General features: G+C 35.5%; 1 protein-coding gene and 1 long non-coding RNA gene across 3 annotated transcripts in view; one reads left to right on the top strand and one right to left on the bottom strand.

Moving 5' to 3' along the window:
* The window catches only part of LOC140533404 (uncharacterized), a 116,891-nt gene that overhangs the window by 70,304 nt on the left and 32,416 nt on the right, over positions 1-14,171 (bottom strand). The gene's annotated exons all lie outside the window — the stretch shown is intronic.
* Positions 1-14,171, top strand: part of PRKAR2B (protein kinase cAMP-dependent type II regulatory subunit beta) — a 147,468-nt gene that overhangs the window by 125,813 nt on the left and 7,484 nt on the right. The window contains exons 5-8 of one of the 2 annotated variants that reach the window (XM_072653064.1): positions 2,299-2,405; positions 5,918-6,071; positions 9,308-9,409; positions 11,838-11,912. In XM_072653064.1, coding sequence (XP_072509165.1) covers positions 2,299-2,405; positions 5,918-6,071; positions 9,308-9,409; positions 11,838-11,912 — 438 coding nt within the window. The remainder of the gene's footprint in view (positions 1-2,298; positions 2,406-5,917; positions 6,072-9,307; positions 9,410-11,837; positions 11,913-14,171) is intronic. The other variant, XM_072653065.1, reaches the window with a different exon arrangement.

Genomic DNA, 14,171 nt, shown 5'->3' with positions numbered 1-14,171 from the left:
CAGGAATTCCTGAAATACAATATTAATGGCTCCAGGAAAGGCACTCCAGTTCTTTTAGGAATGGATCTTACATAACGAAAAGGATTCATAAGCTACACTCACCATTCCCTCTGACTCACTTATACAGATCATTTTTCTAAAGCCAACACTGTGTGTGTGCCTTTTGTCTTCTATTACAGTGTAAGCACCTTGAGTATTAGACCTGTCTTGTTTGCTTGTTTTGGTTTCCCAGTGCCTCGTACAGTGCCGGGCACATAGCCAGCATTTAATTTTTTTTTGTTTCTTCTAACTGGAAGGAGGATAATGAACAGAGAAAAGACTTGCCAATATTTTTGTGATGATTTTTTTTCCTTCAAGGCAGTGGAGCCATCACATTTGGACTATAGCCTGATAGCCTCATATGTGTATATAGAGGAAATGTCAATGGCACAAACAAAGATGGATAAAGCTACTGAATTGGACACACCCCCTAGCTAGTCAGACATGGAGAGATAATACATTGTATCCTCTTTGGACTGTATCATGATCAGGGGTCATACAGGGAGTCCAATTAGACAAGGTCTGGGAGTGGTTCTGTTATGTCTTGATGATCTTAAGAGAAGGATGGAAAGGGGAAGAGGCATACATTGGGGCAAGGGAAAAAGGGGTGCTGAAAGGAAAGTTATGTGACAGGAAACTGTCACATAGTTAGGGTGCTCAAAGAGACATCTGTACAAAGAAGAGAAGTGAGGAGAAGAAGCTGACACTTGAACCTCACTCTCAGTGGACCTGGTCCAAAGCAGTGAAGAGAGAGAGGGAAGATGGGAGGGAAAGACAGAGAGAGAGAGACAGAGAGAGGGAGGGAGGGGAGGGAGAGAAGAGGGGAGGGAGAGAGAGAAGAGAGAAATGAGTGAGAGAGACAGAGAGGGAGGGTGGGAGGGAGGGAGGGAGAGGGAAGAGATATTTCACTCAGCAGAGAAATAGGGGAGAAGGAAGAATGGGAAATGAGGGGCAGGTATTAGTCCCAACTTATTAAAAAAGGAAAGATTGGTAAAGCATTAATACTTATCTCTAAGCCTTATTCATAATTTAGTGCTGGAGAAATAATTTCATATTTTTAAGTATGCATGGAGGAGTGTTTCTGGCATTTAGTTGTAATAAATCTGCTTTAGATAGGTAAGGAGTCATTACTTAAAGAGAATCTTATACACGCAAATAAATGTTTGTGTGTACCTATGTGTATATATGTGTGTCTGTATGTATGTGTATATAGATAGATATAGTAACCAGTGTTTAAATTACATCTGTCATAGTGAATATGTGAGCATATCTACATAAGTTAAGGATAAGAGAACTTGTGTACATACACATAGAGAATTGATAATGTTCAGGATCAATATTCACTAAGCAAACATGCAACTTCCTGGGTAAATCTAGATGTGTAACAGATTTTTTTAATGGTCTTCCATATTGGCAAGCAGAAATATTATTTGAGAGTATCTTTTTAAAGAAACAAAGATAATTTCTTGTTAAAAGAGTTCATTTAGGTGTCATTGTCATTCTATAAGCTGCATGGTAGTTTGGGGATTGGTATTTTATTTTATTATATTTATATTTGTATATGTATTATGTATATATTTATATATAATGTAATAATATATTTATTATGATTTTTGGAGAAAGGAGAACTAATATCAGGACAGATTAGGTAAAGTTCCTTGTAGGAAGTGAGAGAATAGCAATATTTTGGAGGGAACTTCAAGGTACCAAGATTAAAAGACACCCACGTGGTAAGAGATGTAGGGGTCATGTAGAGGTTACAGAAAGTAGGTCTTATTGGTTGGAATGCTAAGGTTGTAGGAAGAGTGATATGTAGTCAGCCTGAGAAGATAAGATAAAGCCAGATTGTGAAAAGCATTAAAAGCCCTGTAAATAAGCTCATATTTGATTCCAAAGGCTGTAATGTTAGGGAGCCCCTAAGGCTTCTTGAGCAAGGGAATGGCATGATCAGACCTGTACATGAGGATCATTTGGAACGTAAGCCTGTATTTTTATGTTCATTCTGATATTAACTATCCAAGGGGATATTAAACAATTATTTTGTTAGGTAGTTTTAGGCTTTAATATATTTTTCATCTAATATTACTGAAAATAAGTGATGCTCTCTTGCCATTTTTCTTTGCATTGTGTACTTTTGCTATAGAAATATAAATCTTTTCATAGTTTATTTTTGCAAGGGGTTTTGTTTATATATATATATATATGTAAAACAATTTTGTAAAGACCCTATATTGTATTTTTTTGCATTTAAAAAAATAGGAGCAGATGTCTCAAGTACTGGATGCCATGTTTGAAAAGTTGGTGAAAGAAGGAGAGAATGTAATTGATCAAGGGGATGATGGTGACAACTTTTACGTAATTGACAGGTAAATTATAGCCATGGCATTGACATTATATTTTTTTTAAAAACCCTCCATGTATTTTAATGGTCATTTGGCAAACTTGTCTATAGTCGTCACTGATACGCCTTTATTACCTTATAGTACAAACAGTCACTAAACAAAATCATTCTACACAAAACAAAAATATTCTACAGAAATAAAAAAAATATACTTTGAGACAGAACCATTTAATTGTATATTTTATTTTCAGGTTATCAATTATCAGTTACTCAATTATCATCAGTCAACCAACAAGCATATGTGTGACAGACTAGTGTATCTTTATATACTAGTTCTTCCACTCTAGAGATTAGGTTACAATATATATTATATATTCATATATATATGAAACTATATATGTATATATATATATACACATAGGATATATGTACATATACATATGCAATATATGTATATGTACATATGTGTGTATATATACACATATAATATATGTGTATATGTATATATGTATGTATGTATGTATGTATGTATGTCAGAACAAAGGGTATACAAGGCAAATAAAAAGAAATTTCAAAGGACCTTAGTAGACTTGGAAATCAGGAATGGACTCATATAGAGGGTGAACCTTGAACTGAGTTTTGAAAGAAGCTTGGGAGTCTAAGGGGAGGTGCATTTCAAGCAGGAGAGAAGCAAAAGCTAGAATACTGCATACAAGGAATTCCAAGTAGGTCAGAGTTAGCGGAACATAAAATATGTAAAGGGAAATGATATGCAGTAAGCCTAGAAAAAACTTTAAATGCCAACCCAAGGGGTTTGTTTGTCATCCTAGAAATAGCAGGAAACCATGGGAGTTAAACGTTTAGTGTCGTGGTCAGTCCTGTGCTTCAGGATTATTGTAGTGGTACATTTTTATTTATCATTTAAACAATAGTTTACATTTTCATTGTACTTTCCAGTTTACCATATGCTTGACATACATTATATTTTTTCTTTCCTGTGAGATAGGTCTTCTCTAAGTATTACACCTTCCTACTGATGAGGAAGCTAAGTGTCCACAAAGGTTGTGATGTGTTTAAGGTGACGCAGCTAAGTTAGTAACAAAGCAGGAACTGAAACTTTGGGGTTCTGACTTACTCATTAGAAACATATTCTCAAGGCTGAATAATAAGCATAGTCTAGAGTCTGATTTTTTTATAGTATGTGTTAGTGATAGTTGCACTATGTTTTATATCTGTTTGATCCCACAACATAGCAGGATAGTATGGAGAAGGTAGTACTTATAAATGGTTTGATAAGGAAGATGAGGTATGCAGAGGTTCTGATTTGTCCTGTAGTATAAACAGACCTGTATCTCTTTTCTGATGGTGTTTTAATTTATCTACTTTATTTTAAAATAGCCGCTTAATTGAAAAATCTTATGTGCATATTAGATTACAGAAAAACGTTTAGGAGAAAAATATAACTGCTTTTCTAAGCCCCAAAATATCATTGTGAAACTAAATCTTTGAAAAATTAACTTCTTCATAGAAATGTGTCTTATCAAGTGTTTAAATAAGCTCTAGTCTTGAACAAGTAAAAATAAATTGACAAGGGATATTAACCAAATAGTATGTTTCTGTTATTTAAAAAAAAAAGCAAAAATCAACAAAGCATACAGAATGATAAGGAAGGAATTATTAACCTAATGTGTTAAAGCAAAGCACAGTTTGCCTCTAAGCCTTTTTTAGGTAAACAGATTTGCTTCTCTGGGTGAATTGTGATAAGCAGTGCTGAATTAAAGACATCTTAATGCTTGTCACTCACAAGCCCTCTCTATCTGTGCAGAAATGTGCCTCTTAGACCTCTCGTGTCCCTCTGTTTCCTACAGTCTTGTTTCTTGAGATGTAATATGTAGGTGAGGGTAGTAAGTCAAACAAATCATCATCATCTGGTATGACAAGCTTTTGGGGTTATATGCCTCGTAATAATCAAGGATTTGCATAGTCACACATACACACACACACACACACACACACACACACACTCATGTGACCAGTAGTACACATTTCCGACTGGTCCTCATTTGGATCAAATTAGTGATCTTACTGCTATTAATAACATGCACTAATGTACTGTGCTTCAAGCACAGTAAATCTGAGATTTATGGCATAGCAACAGCAAAAAATATATATGCTTGTTTTTACTGGGTAAGTAATAATAAAAAGAGCAGCCTTTTATTTGCATAGCACTGTTAACTTTCCAGTGTTTTTATTTCTGTTTGACCTGCAAAACATCTTTATAAGGTAAGTGTTCAATGTGACATTAAAAAAAACTGATGTAAAGAGTTATTTTCTTACACTTATCACACTGTCTATTAATGACTCACACAGTTGAGAATCAGTTCTCTGGAATGCTGGTCCTAGTTATTTTGACCAGACCATGTTTCATGGATCACTAATATCACAGTGATAAATTGTTCCACATGTTTTAACTCACTTACTTCTCTCCTGGTATTCATTACGCTGGTGTATGCCACTCTGCTCAAAATACCAAAAACATTATTTTACTTCAAAAGAGAAGAATGCGGTTAAATTTAAATAAAATAGGTGGTATGAATAATTATTCAAAATGAGCTGGTATCTCTGAAAGGTTCAGTTGTCATTAAATTATGAAAACAAATTATTCACTTCTCTTCCCAACAACCCTTTTTCGTTTTCTGTGTTCCCTTCTCTTTCTAATCCTTTCTCATCTGTAATTCATATTTCCCTATCTTTTACTTTTCAGGTATCCCTGGGTTTTTTATTTTCTTTAGGGTGTAGCTACACTTCAGCAGAAGAAGTTTTTTCACACCTGCATTCACATATGCTCAAGGAGGCCCTAAAACAGTGATCTTGCCAATAAAATACTGGTGTGTGGGAAGATAGTCACACACACAAAATGTAGTTTATATAAATACAGATTGTAGGCTGTACAAAGTACTGTAAGATGCAAATTCATTTCTGTTGAATCTTACTTGCATAGAAAAGGAAGGCAAATTGGAAGATAGACACAAACAAAAGACATATAACATGAACATCATCATAATCTAACAGTAGCTTAAGCATTTTTTAAAAAATTCATTTCTAGCCCTTTACATTTTGAGGAATCTTGAATGATAAGTAACCTCTCAAACATCTTGTACTTTGTGACAGGTTCTAACCTCAAAGCTACAGTTGTATCCGTCATCACACTTTTTGTTCTCGTTAATTTTGTCAAAAAAAAGTTGTTCAATGAATAGCTCATTTTGCCCACAAGATATGCCTGTCACCTCTGGTTAGTCAATCTGTGTGCATCTTCTAAAAGTGTAGAGAAACTCTTGCACTTGACTTGTCTGTAACTGGTAAACCTTGACTTGCGCCATATAGTCTATGGTAACTCAGTCCCACTTTAGCCAATTATAAACACGTTTTAACATTAGACGGAAAGGTGGAGATCTGTTCTACAGAACTCTTTTTTGCATTAATTTATTGTGATGAGATTTTGTTTATATCATCTTAACTTTAATTTTTATCTGACAGAGGCACCTATGATATTTATGTCAAGTGTGATGGTGTTGGAAGGTGTGTTGGTAACTATGATAACCGTGGAAGCTTTGGTGAATTGGCCTTAATGTACAATACACCCAGAGCAGCTACAATCACTGCTACCTCTCCTGGTGCTCTGTGGGGTTTGGTGAGTGATATTTGTTGTGTCTGTTATTTGAAAACCTGTGTAATCATCATGATACATGAATAATAGATGTTAGGGTGGCTAGATGGCACAGTGGATAGAGTGCCAGGCCTGGAGTCAGGAAGACCTGAGTTCAAATACAGCCTCAGACACTTACTAGCTAAGTGACTTTGGGCAAGCCCCTTAACTTTGTTTGCCTCTGTTTCCTTATCTGTATCTGGAGAAAGAAATGACAAACCCCTCCAGTATCTTTGTAAAGAAAACCCCAGATGGAGTCACAGAGTCGAACACAGCTGAAACAAATGAACAACAACAACTAATGAATAGATGGAGCTCTTTTTTTAAGTTTGAACTCTTTATCAGTAGACTTTGCAGGATCTCAGCATCTCACACTTGGAAGGGATCACAGAGGATTTCTAGTGTAGTGCATGGTTCAGAAATCCTCTCTCTATAGTTCCTCTGTAACTTCTGTCTGTTCTACCCTTTGCCACCATGTAGAACATTTCATTTCTCTTCCATACAAATAATCAATGTCATCTTTGATTTAGTCTGAATATTTCTAGAGTTATTTCCCTGCAGCTGATCCTCATGGCCCATGAACCCTAGGCCCTTCGCAATCCTCATTGTCTGCCTCTGGACTTTATTAATGTCCTTTCTAAAATATGGTACCCTGAACCAACTGAGAATTCCAGGTGAGGTCTGAGCAGGGCAGAATACAGCAGCACTCTTCCCTCATTCTTAACAGGATTCCTCTATTAATGAGGCTTAAGAATGCATTCGTATTTTTGATTGACTCATCAAGCTGTTGATTCATATTGAGTTTGCAATCCAGTAAAACCTCCTAGGTCTTTTCCACTAATATCTAATCCTCCTTGTCTTATCAGCTCTGCCACTTGAATAACTTGTCTGTTTTAGACCTAAGTTTCTTACCTGAAAATGAGGGAGTTGGACCAGATTATTTTTATTATTTTATTATTTTATGTATTTTATTCCTGTTCAGGGTCAGTTCATTAAATGTGGTACAATGTTCTAAACACCTTAGAATTCTGGCTCTTATCTTACAATGTGTTAACTACCCCGTCTTTATTTTGAATCTATCTGTTAATCATTTAATAATATTTATTGATCACCAGTTCAGTAGAATATAGTATCATTAGATCCCAGGCTAAGTGGTTCAGTGGATATATAGTGCTAAGTAGAAATCCTGTCTTAGAAATTTAGTAGCTGTGTGACCCTAAGCAAGGGCATTTAGCCTTTCTGTGTCTGATTTTCTTATTGGTAATAGAAGGGGGCTGGCTTGGTTTCAGCTCTAAATCTATGTACCTATCATCCCAAGTAGGTGAGTTGAATTGTCTACCCTAACATCTCTCCTTCCTTTGAATCTTCCTTACCTATCCCCACTTTACCAATTGGGATCCACCTGGGTATACCATCTTTGGGCAGTATTCCATGCTCCAAAATAATTATTTTCCTCTAACATTTGTGCCCTCCCATCACCCAATTCTTTCCATTTCCTCTGTACCTATAAGAGAAGTGGTGCTATAAGAAAGTGTGCAGAAGAATTCAAAATGCTGTAATGATTGTCCAGTGTGTACATATTTGAAAAGAAAGAAGTCTTATAGAAGACTGTTACATTGATAATAGCAGAATTTTTAGTTGACTGTTTAGGTTATTCTATCCTGTGTGCCAGGCATTTCCAGAGAAGCTCTGTTTCAAGCCCCTAGAATACCATTTAGACATGTCATAGTCAAGACATATGAAATATATACTTTTATGATTGGTTTGTCAATTGTGAATCATTTATGATAACCACCTCAGTGTACTATGAATAAAGCATAAAATATTTTTAAATAGCCAAAAGTAATTAGTACTAGAAGCTTGTTTAATGTGCAGCTTTCTCAGGAAACACACATTTAAAAATTGAATTTTGCATTTAAAATTGAAAGTCAGACCAGAGCAAAAACGGTAGCAGTTCCATTAAAGAGACCCTGTGTGGGGGAAATAGCCCTGTATGATAAACAATAATTTGGAAATTGTTAGCAACAATGCATCAACTGGTCTCACATGTTATATGCTATTTTGTAAAGAGAGGCAGTTTGTAAAATGACCAGGATGCACAGCATCTAGCTGAGAATTTTAGGAACAAAATATGATCAATATTCTGGATTCTGCAGGCTGTGAAGCGCTGTATTAAGTGTCTCCTGAGAGTCAAACCGTTTAGGAGCTAATTTGTTTCATGAGCTACATCTTTGGTATAGTCTTTCTGCCATAACAGTAATTTATTTATGAACTGAGTTAATGCAGATCTAAGGTATGGAACTAAAGCAGAAAGTAATCTCAGAGGCCATCTGGTCTGGACTCCCTTCTTTCATAAATAAGCCAAGTGAGACCCAAGGAGGTTAAGTGATTTGGCCAAGGTTGCACAGGTCACAGACATTCAGAGCCTAGGCCTCTGACTTCAGGTACGATGCTCTTTTACATAACTAACAAATATTAACATAGTTTATTAAAAAACATAAGTAATACTCTGAGACATTTATGCACAGTGAGTAAAATTTATGCCAAAGAGCTGCTTTTTAATTGTTATTTTCCCCCTCATTTATTTGATGTGTGGTTCTGCAGTTTGAAGTATTTTATACTGTAGAGAAGGAAGAGCTCTGGCCTTCCCAGCTCCGAGCCCTATAGTCTGATAGTGAAACGCTGGAAAGCCCTATCCTGAAAATTTGCAGTTTCTGTGCTCCTAGAAGTATTAAAATAAAGAAAATTACCATATGTCTTAGACTTTGCTCAGAATAAAGGCAGGGATCTGGAATGGATGACAGCGTCTTAGAAATCCAGTTCCATCATGAATTATTTTTTTGAAGTTTGACAACACCCCCTAGTGGTAGATTAATATTCTCAGTCAAATTCTAAACTGTGTGCCTGCGTGTCTAGAAACAAAAGCTAACTGACATTTTCTTTTAAAAGTATGCCATGAAGAATATTAGAATGCTTTACAGAGGAATTTATTATATGTTGTATAGTTCAATGTAAAATAATAAATTGTATTCATTGTATTAAATTATTTAGAAGTGCATAATATCTGTGGCTTACAACTCAGAGAATCTGGATTTATCTTACAGCGTGGTCTGCTACTCACTGGTAATGAACTAAAGCCATATGTTCAAGTAGATTAAACTATCTTTTTTTGTCTCTGTCACTCACCTTTTCCATTGCTCTGTCTCATATTTTGCTTTTAGGACAGGGTAACCTTCAGGAGGATAATTGTAAAAAACAATGCCAAAAAAAGAAAAATGTATGAAAGTTTTATCGAGTCACTACCATTTCTTAAATCTCTAGAAGTAAGTGTTTATTTCTATTAGTGGTTCTTTAAGATTTGTTTTTAAATCGTCTGTTACAGGAGAAGTTGAACCTATGTATGCATAAAATTCCCTATGAATGAAGCCCAGTGTATCAAATGGTATTAAATTCCGAAGGACCAGAACTCTCTATGTAAATTATATTGATGATCTTTGCTGTTAAACCAGCTTACACTTGCCATTATAGTCTACCACTGCTTTTATTTTGGTTACTTTTTGTTATTTTAAATGCCCACAAAGTCTTGGAGAAGGTGGCTAACAAATTTATAAGTGAGTTCTTCCTTTAAGAAATTCATTGTCTAAAAGAAAAGAAACCAAAAAATTTACATTAAAAAGTTACAAAAATATAGAACTCGCAGTTGCTATTTACTGAGCATAGTTCATGTAAATAAAGTATTTTCACACAGGTAAAAGGACTTGGGCTTGGGTTCCCCTAAAGGATCCCTTTACGTATGCTTTAAAGATTTTTACTGCTGCAGAAGTAAAATGTGAAAGAATACCTATTCCTTATCAAACTATAAGCAAATGACCCAGAATATATCCTATAATGCCTGGATATTGTTCTTCGGGGAACATGACCTTGCTATAAAAGATATCTCTCAGCTCTCCACAGCTCATATCCCCTTGATGTTTATCATAAAAATGTGATAAACCACTTTGGACCATAGAGGACACAGAGGGAGTCTCTATCCTTTATTTTCATGTATTTATATTTCCTTCTCCTACACATAAAAAATATGTGCTCTTCATTATCTCCTCTCCACACCATATTATGAGAAGGCCCATTTGTGTCCTAGCTTACCTTTTGTTTTTTTCAACTTTTGAATAGCCCTATTGTCGTTTTTTCCTGTTCCTTATTGGGTTATTCTTTCCTGGTCTAGCTCAGCTCAATTTGGCAGATATTCATCAAGCACCTACTTTTGTGCATGAACTGTGCTATAAACCCTGGAGATACAAAGGCAAAAAGTAAACAGTCCCTGCCTTCAGACTTCTCAAGGAAGCACCCTTTATCCCAATAATATAAGTGCTTGTAGTTAAATACCTAATGGATGCTTTATCATATACTGTCATATACACAGTATGCATCATAGGACAGTCAGTAGAGTATGCAATTTGAGTTGGGTTGATTTGGTTTTTTTTAGATAGCTGTTAAATTTGTACTGATTTTTCTTCTCTAGCACCTTTTAGGATCAGTGGCATATAGAAGATCTGATGTATAACTTGAACTAGAGCAAAGGATTGAGCTTGACAAACTTTGACCTTATTAATATTATGTTCTAACTGAAATTTTTAAAATGACTTCTTCCAAATCCTCTTCCTCCCTTTACCATCCAAATATATACAAAAATGTTTTGTATCTATCTATATTATATTGCATTAGACAATGTCTCTTAGCAGCTGATGGAATTCAGGATACCATGTATATGAGCTAAATGGGCATCTTGATGCACATTAATATGGTTCTAGTTCCACAGCAGAGGCATTGGAGAAGGAACAGTAGGTTGCTTTGTAATGATTCTCTCTCTTCCCCCCACCTTCAAATATTTTATTTCCCACACTCCACTGTTAAACTGGCATTCTGACCCTCTTCATCTTCCCATTTGAACTCAAACTTTGCCCCTGGGGTCCTGGGTTCTGATAAATGAGCCTCAGAACCAGGCAACTCGGAAACTTTCCAGCCATATCCAGACCCTTCTGCCTTTCTTCTCCCTTTCCAACTCTGATTTCCTTTTATGTATTGTGCCCTCCTATTAGATTGTAATCCCTTAAGAGCAAGGATTATCTTGCTTGCTTCTTTTGTATCTTCAGCCCTTCCCACAGTGCTTGACACATAGTAAAGTCTTGATGAATGCTTTTTCATTCATTATGAACTTGGAAGGAGATGAAAGTGTGTGTAGTCATTACTGCTTCTGACTGATCATATATGTGTGACTCAGTGCTGAGGGTTTGACATTTTAGATGACAAGGCAAATACCCTTAAAGGTCCACTGAGTTATCAACTCCGACTCTTCAGTGGCTATTAGAGGGATCACCTTCCTGTCTCAGAGCCTCAGTGCTGAGTCATGTGCACATGGCAACTAGCTATAAGCAGGAAGGGCATCTTTGTGCATACTATGTAGTCTAGTAGAGTAATAAATTCTAGCTTTTTTTACTTTTCCTTTCTCAAATTTATACAGAATTTTAAATGATTTTATTATTTCATTAAAAATAATTTTATTAATTAAAATTAATTATGTTATAAAAATTATTTTTATTATGTACATGTGTACAATCCAATAGACTTTCTATTATAGGTATAGTAATTGAATTAACCATGATTACGCTTTTCAGTAAAAATGGATACATCAAAAATAAAATAAGCAGATTGAGTATTCCTGATATTCATTATTACCTTTTTTGTTTCATGAAGGTCTCAGAACGTCTGAAAGTGGTTGATGTGATAGGCACCAAAGTATACAAAGATGGAGAACAGATTATTGCTCAGGTATAGTATTTATCATGTATTATAATCAAATGTCACTTTCAAACAATAATAGTTCTATATATTTCTATAAATATCATTGAATGAATTGAAAAAATCAGTTCCTCCAAAATTATTGCCAACTTTTAACCCTTTGGATGAACTTTTTTACCTTTAAAGTGTCACACTAAACTACTTTTAGCTATTCACACTTTTTAAACTATTCTCAGAGAAAACTTAGAGAAAAAAGACATTTACTTATTGTTTTAGATCTCAGAAATTGCTTAATATAAGGAGACATGTTAAAATGTCTCATCTTCTTGACCGGGTCAAATTATCAGGTGGTCTAATTGTTTTTAGTGGTCTTTAAACAAGCAAATTTCCTCACTTTATTTGCACATGGGTGCTTGAAGTTGCCTAGAAGAAATGCCCTGTTCATTTGAGGGAGGTAGAGAAGATGGCTTTACAGTTTATTCTTATTCCCTACAAACTGATAAACTAGAGAAGAGTTTATGAAACTAGCGATTAAATGATTGTAGAGATTAACTGTTCTTCCTTCTCTCCCCCAATACTTGAAACTTCAACATAGAAATAAATACCTATGAAAAGCTTATCTCCTAGATAACAGAAATGAGAGGTTCTACATCTGTTCCTTGCTTTTCTTTAGACAGGTGCCTGACTTCTTGGTCATAGACGAAAGTGTAAGTTTGTAAGTGTTATTTTACGTCAACTTCAACCCAAGGAATAGGTTATTTTATGACATGATTTATTATTAACTTATTGTGAAGCGAAAAGGAAAAGGACTAGCTATTTATTTACATCAAAATATAGGAGAAAGAATCTGAAAAAAAAGCCTACATTTCCAAAGTATTTTGAGAAACCCAGTAATCCTGAAAAGCAACAAGATAATTTGTCTGACTTTGATTTGTCAACTTTGCATATATGCGTACAGACTGCAAAGGAAGCAATAGAAGTGAATTAAACATCCACAAAATCCCCTTAAAATATTGGCAACAGATGGCATGGGGAAAATTATGTTATTACTGGGGGGTGAGTTGTTTTATTGATAACTTTTTTTGTAACATTGATGTTTTAATATATGCTTCCCTCACCTCCCCTAACCAGAAAGCCTTCCCATGAGGTACACACACGCAAAAAAAAGTATGGTTAGTCTTTTGAAAAATCGAGCATATTTAGCAGCATATGAAACAACATTCCATACCCATCGTCCCTCTTCTCTTCTCTGATAAAGCTTGGTCATTGTAGTTACCTAGGACTCACTTTCACTTTCTTGGTCTTTTTTTTAAATCTATATTCTTGTGGTCACTGTGTATATTGTTTTCCTGGTTCTGTTGACTTTATTCTGCTTTGGTTCATATAAGTCTTCCCAAGCATGAAAGAAATTCGAGGACTCCTTCCCCAAAGCCAAAGAAATATTTCTGACAGAAGTTCTGTGGTGTATCACAGGGTGTACATAATATGTTATGGTGGAAGGGGCTGTTGGCTTCCAGTTCATGGAAAACCCCAGCTCTGGCACTTAACTTTCTGTATGACAGTGGGAATGCCTTTTAACATTTCTGGGCTCTTGTTACCTTATCTATAAAATGAAGGGGTTGGACGGACTTCTAAGGTCCTTTTCAGCTCTAAGTCTCATGACCCTATAAATAGCTGAATAGAATCATATATATCCAGGGGTCTGCTGGTAGATGTTTAACAACTGGCTCTCTGGAAGAAAAAAAAATGCACGTATGACTTGCTTAATCTGAATTATTAACATTTTCTCCATTGCTTTCTTAAATCTAGGCAATCAACAAAATAATAAACCAAGTCCTGATTTATAGAATTTGCCAATTTCTGAGGTGTTAAATGCTCACATTCAAAATTTAGCAACTGACTCTTGGGAGCCAGTTTGAGCTGGCTCCAGCACATGCCTGCTTGTAACGCAAAGTAGTATTGCCAGGTTTTAAATTTCAAATAGTTATTGCCCAGGCTAAAATTCAGACAGAATCATTGCATCACATGTATTCACAGGCTCAAAAGGCAACATGATATAGTGGATATAGGGTCAGCCATGGAGCTAAGAAGGATCAGAGTTCAAGTCTTGCCTTTGGGACATATATTGACTTGATGACCATAGTCATGCCCCAGGCTATGCTCTAGAGCTATAAATGAAGGCTGAGTTGCTGAGCTTCATCAGTGGAGGGAGTTTTCATACTAAGAATCACCTACAACGTGAGGTCATAGATCTTTAATACACACACACACACACACACACACACACAG

The sequence above is a fragment of the Notamacropus eugenii genome, chromosome 3 (assembly GCF_028372415.1).
Source record: "Notamacropus eugenii isolate mMacEug1 chromosome 3, mMacEug1.pri_v2, whole genome shotgun sequence".
In the NCBI taxonomy this organism is placed as follows: Eukaryota; Metazoa; Chordata; class Mammalia; order Diprotodontia; family Macropodidae; genus Notamacropus; species Notamacropus eugenii.
The sequence above is the reverse complement of the archived record's forward strand: the minus strand, read 5'-3'. Positions and strand labels throughout refer to the sequence as shown.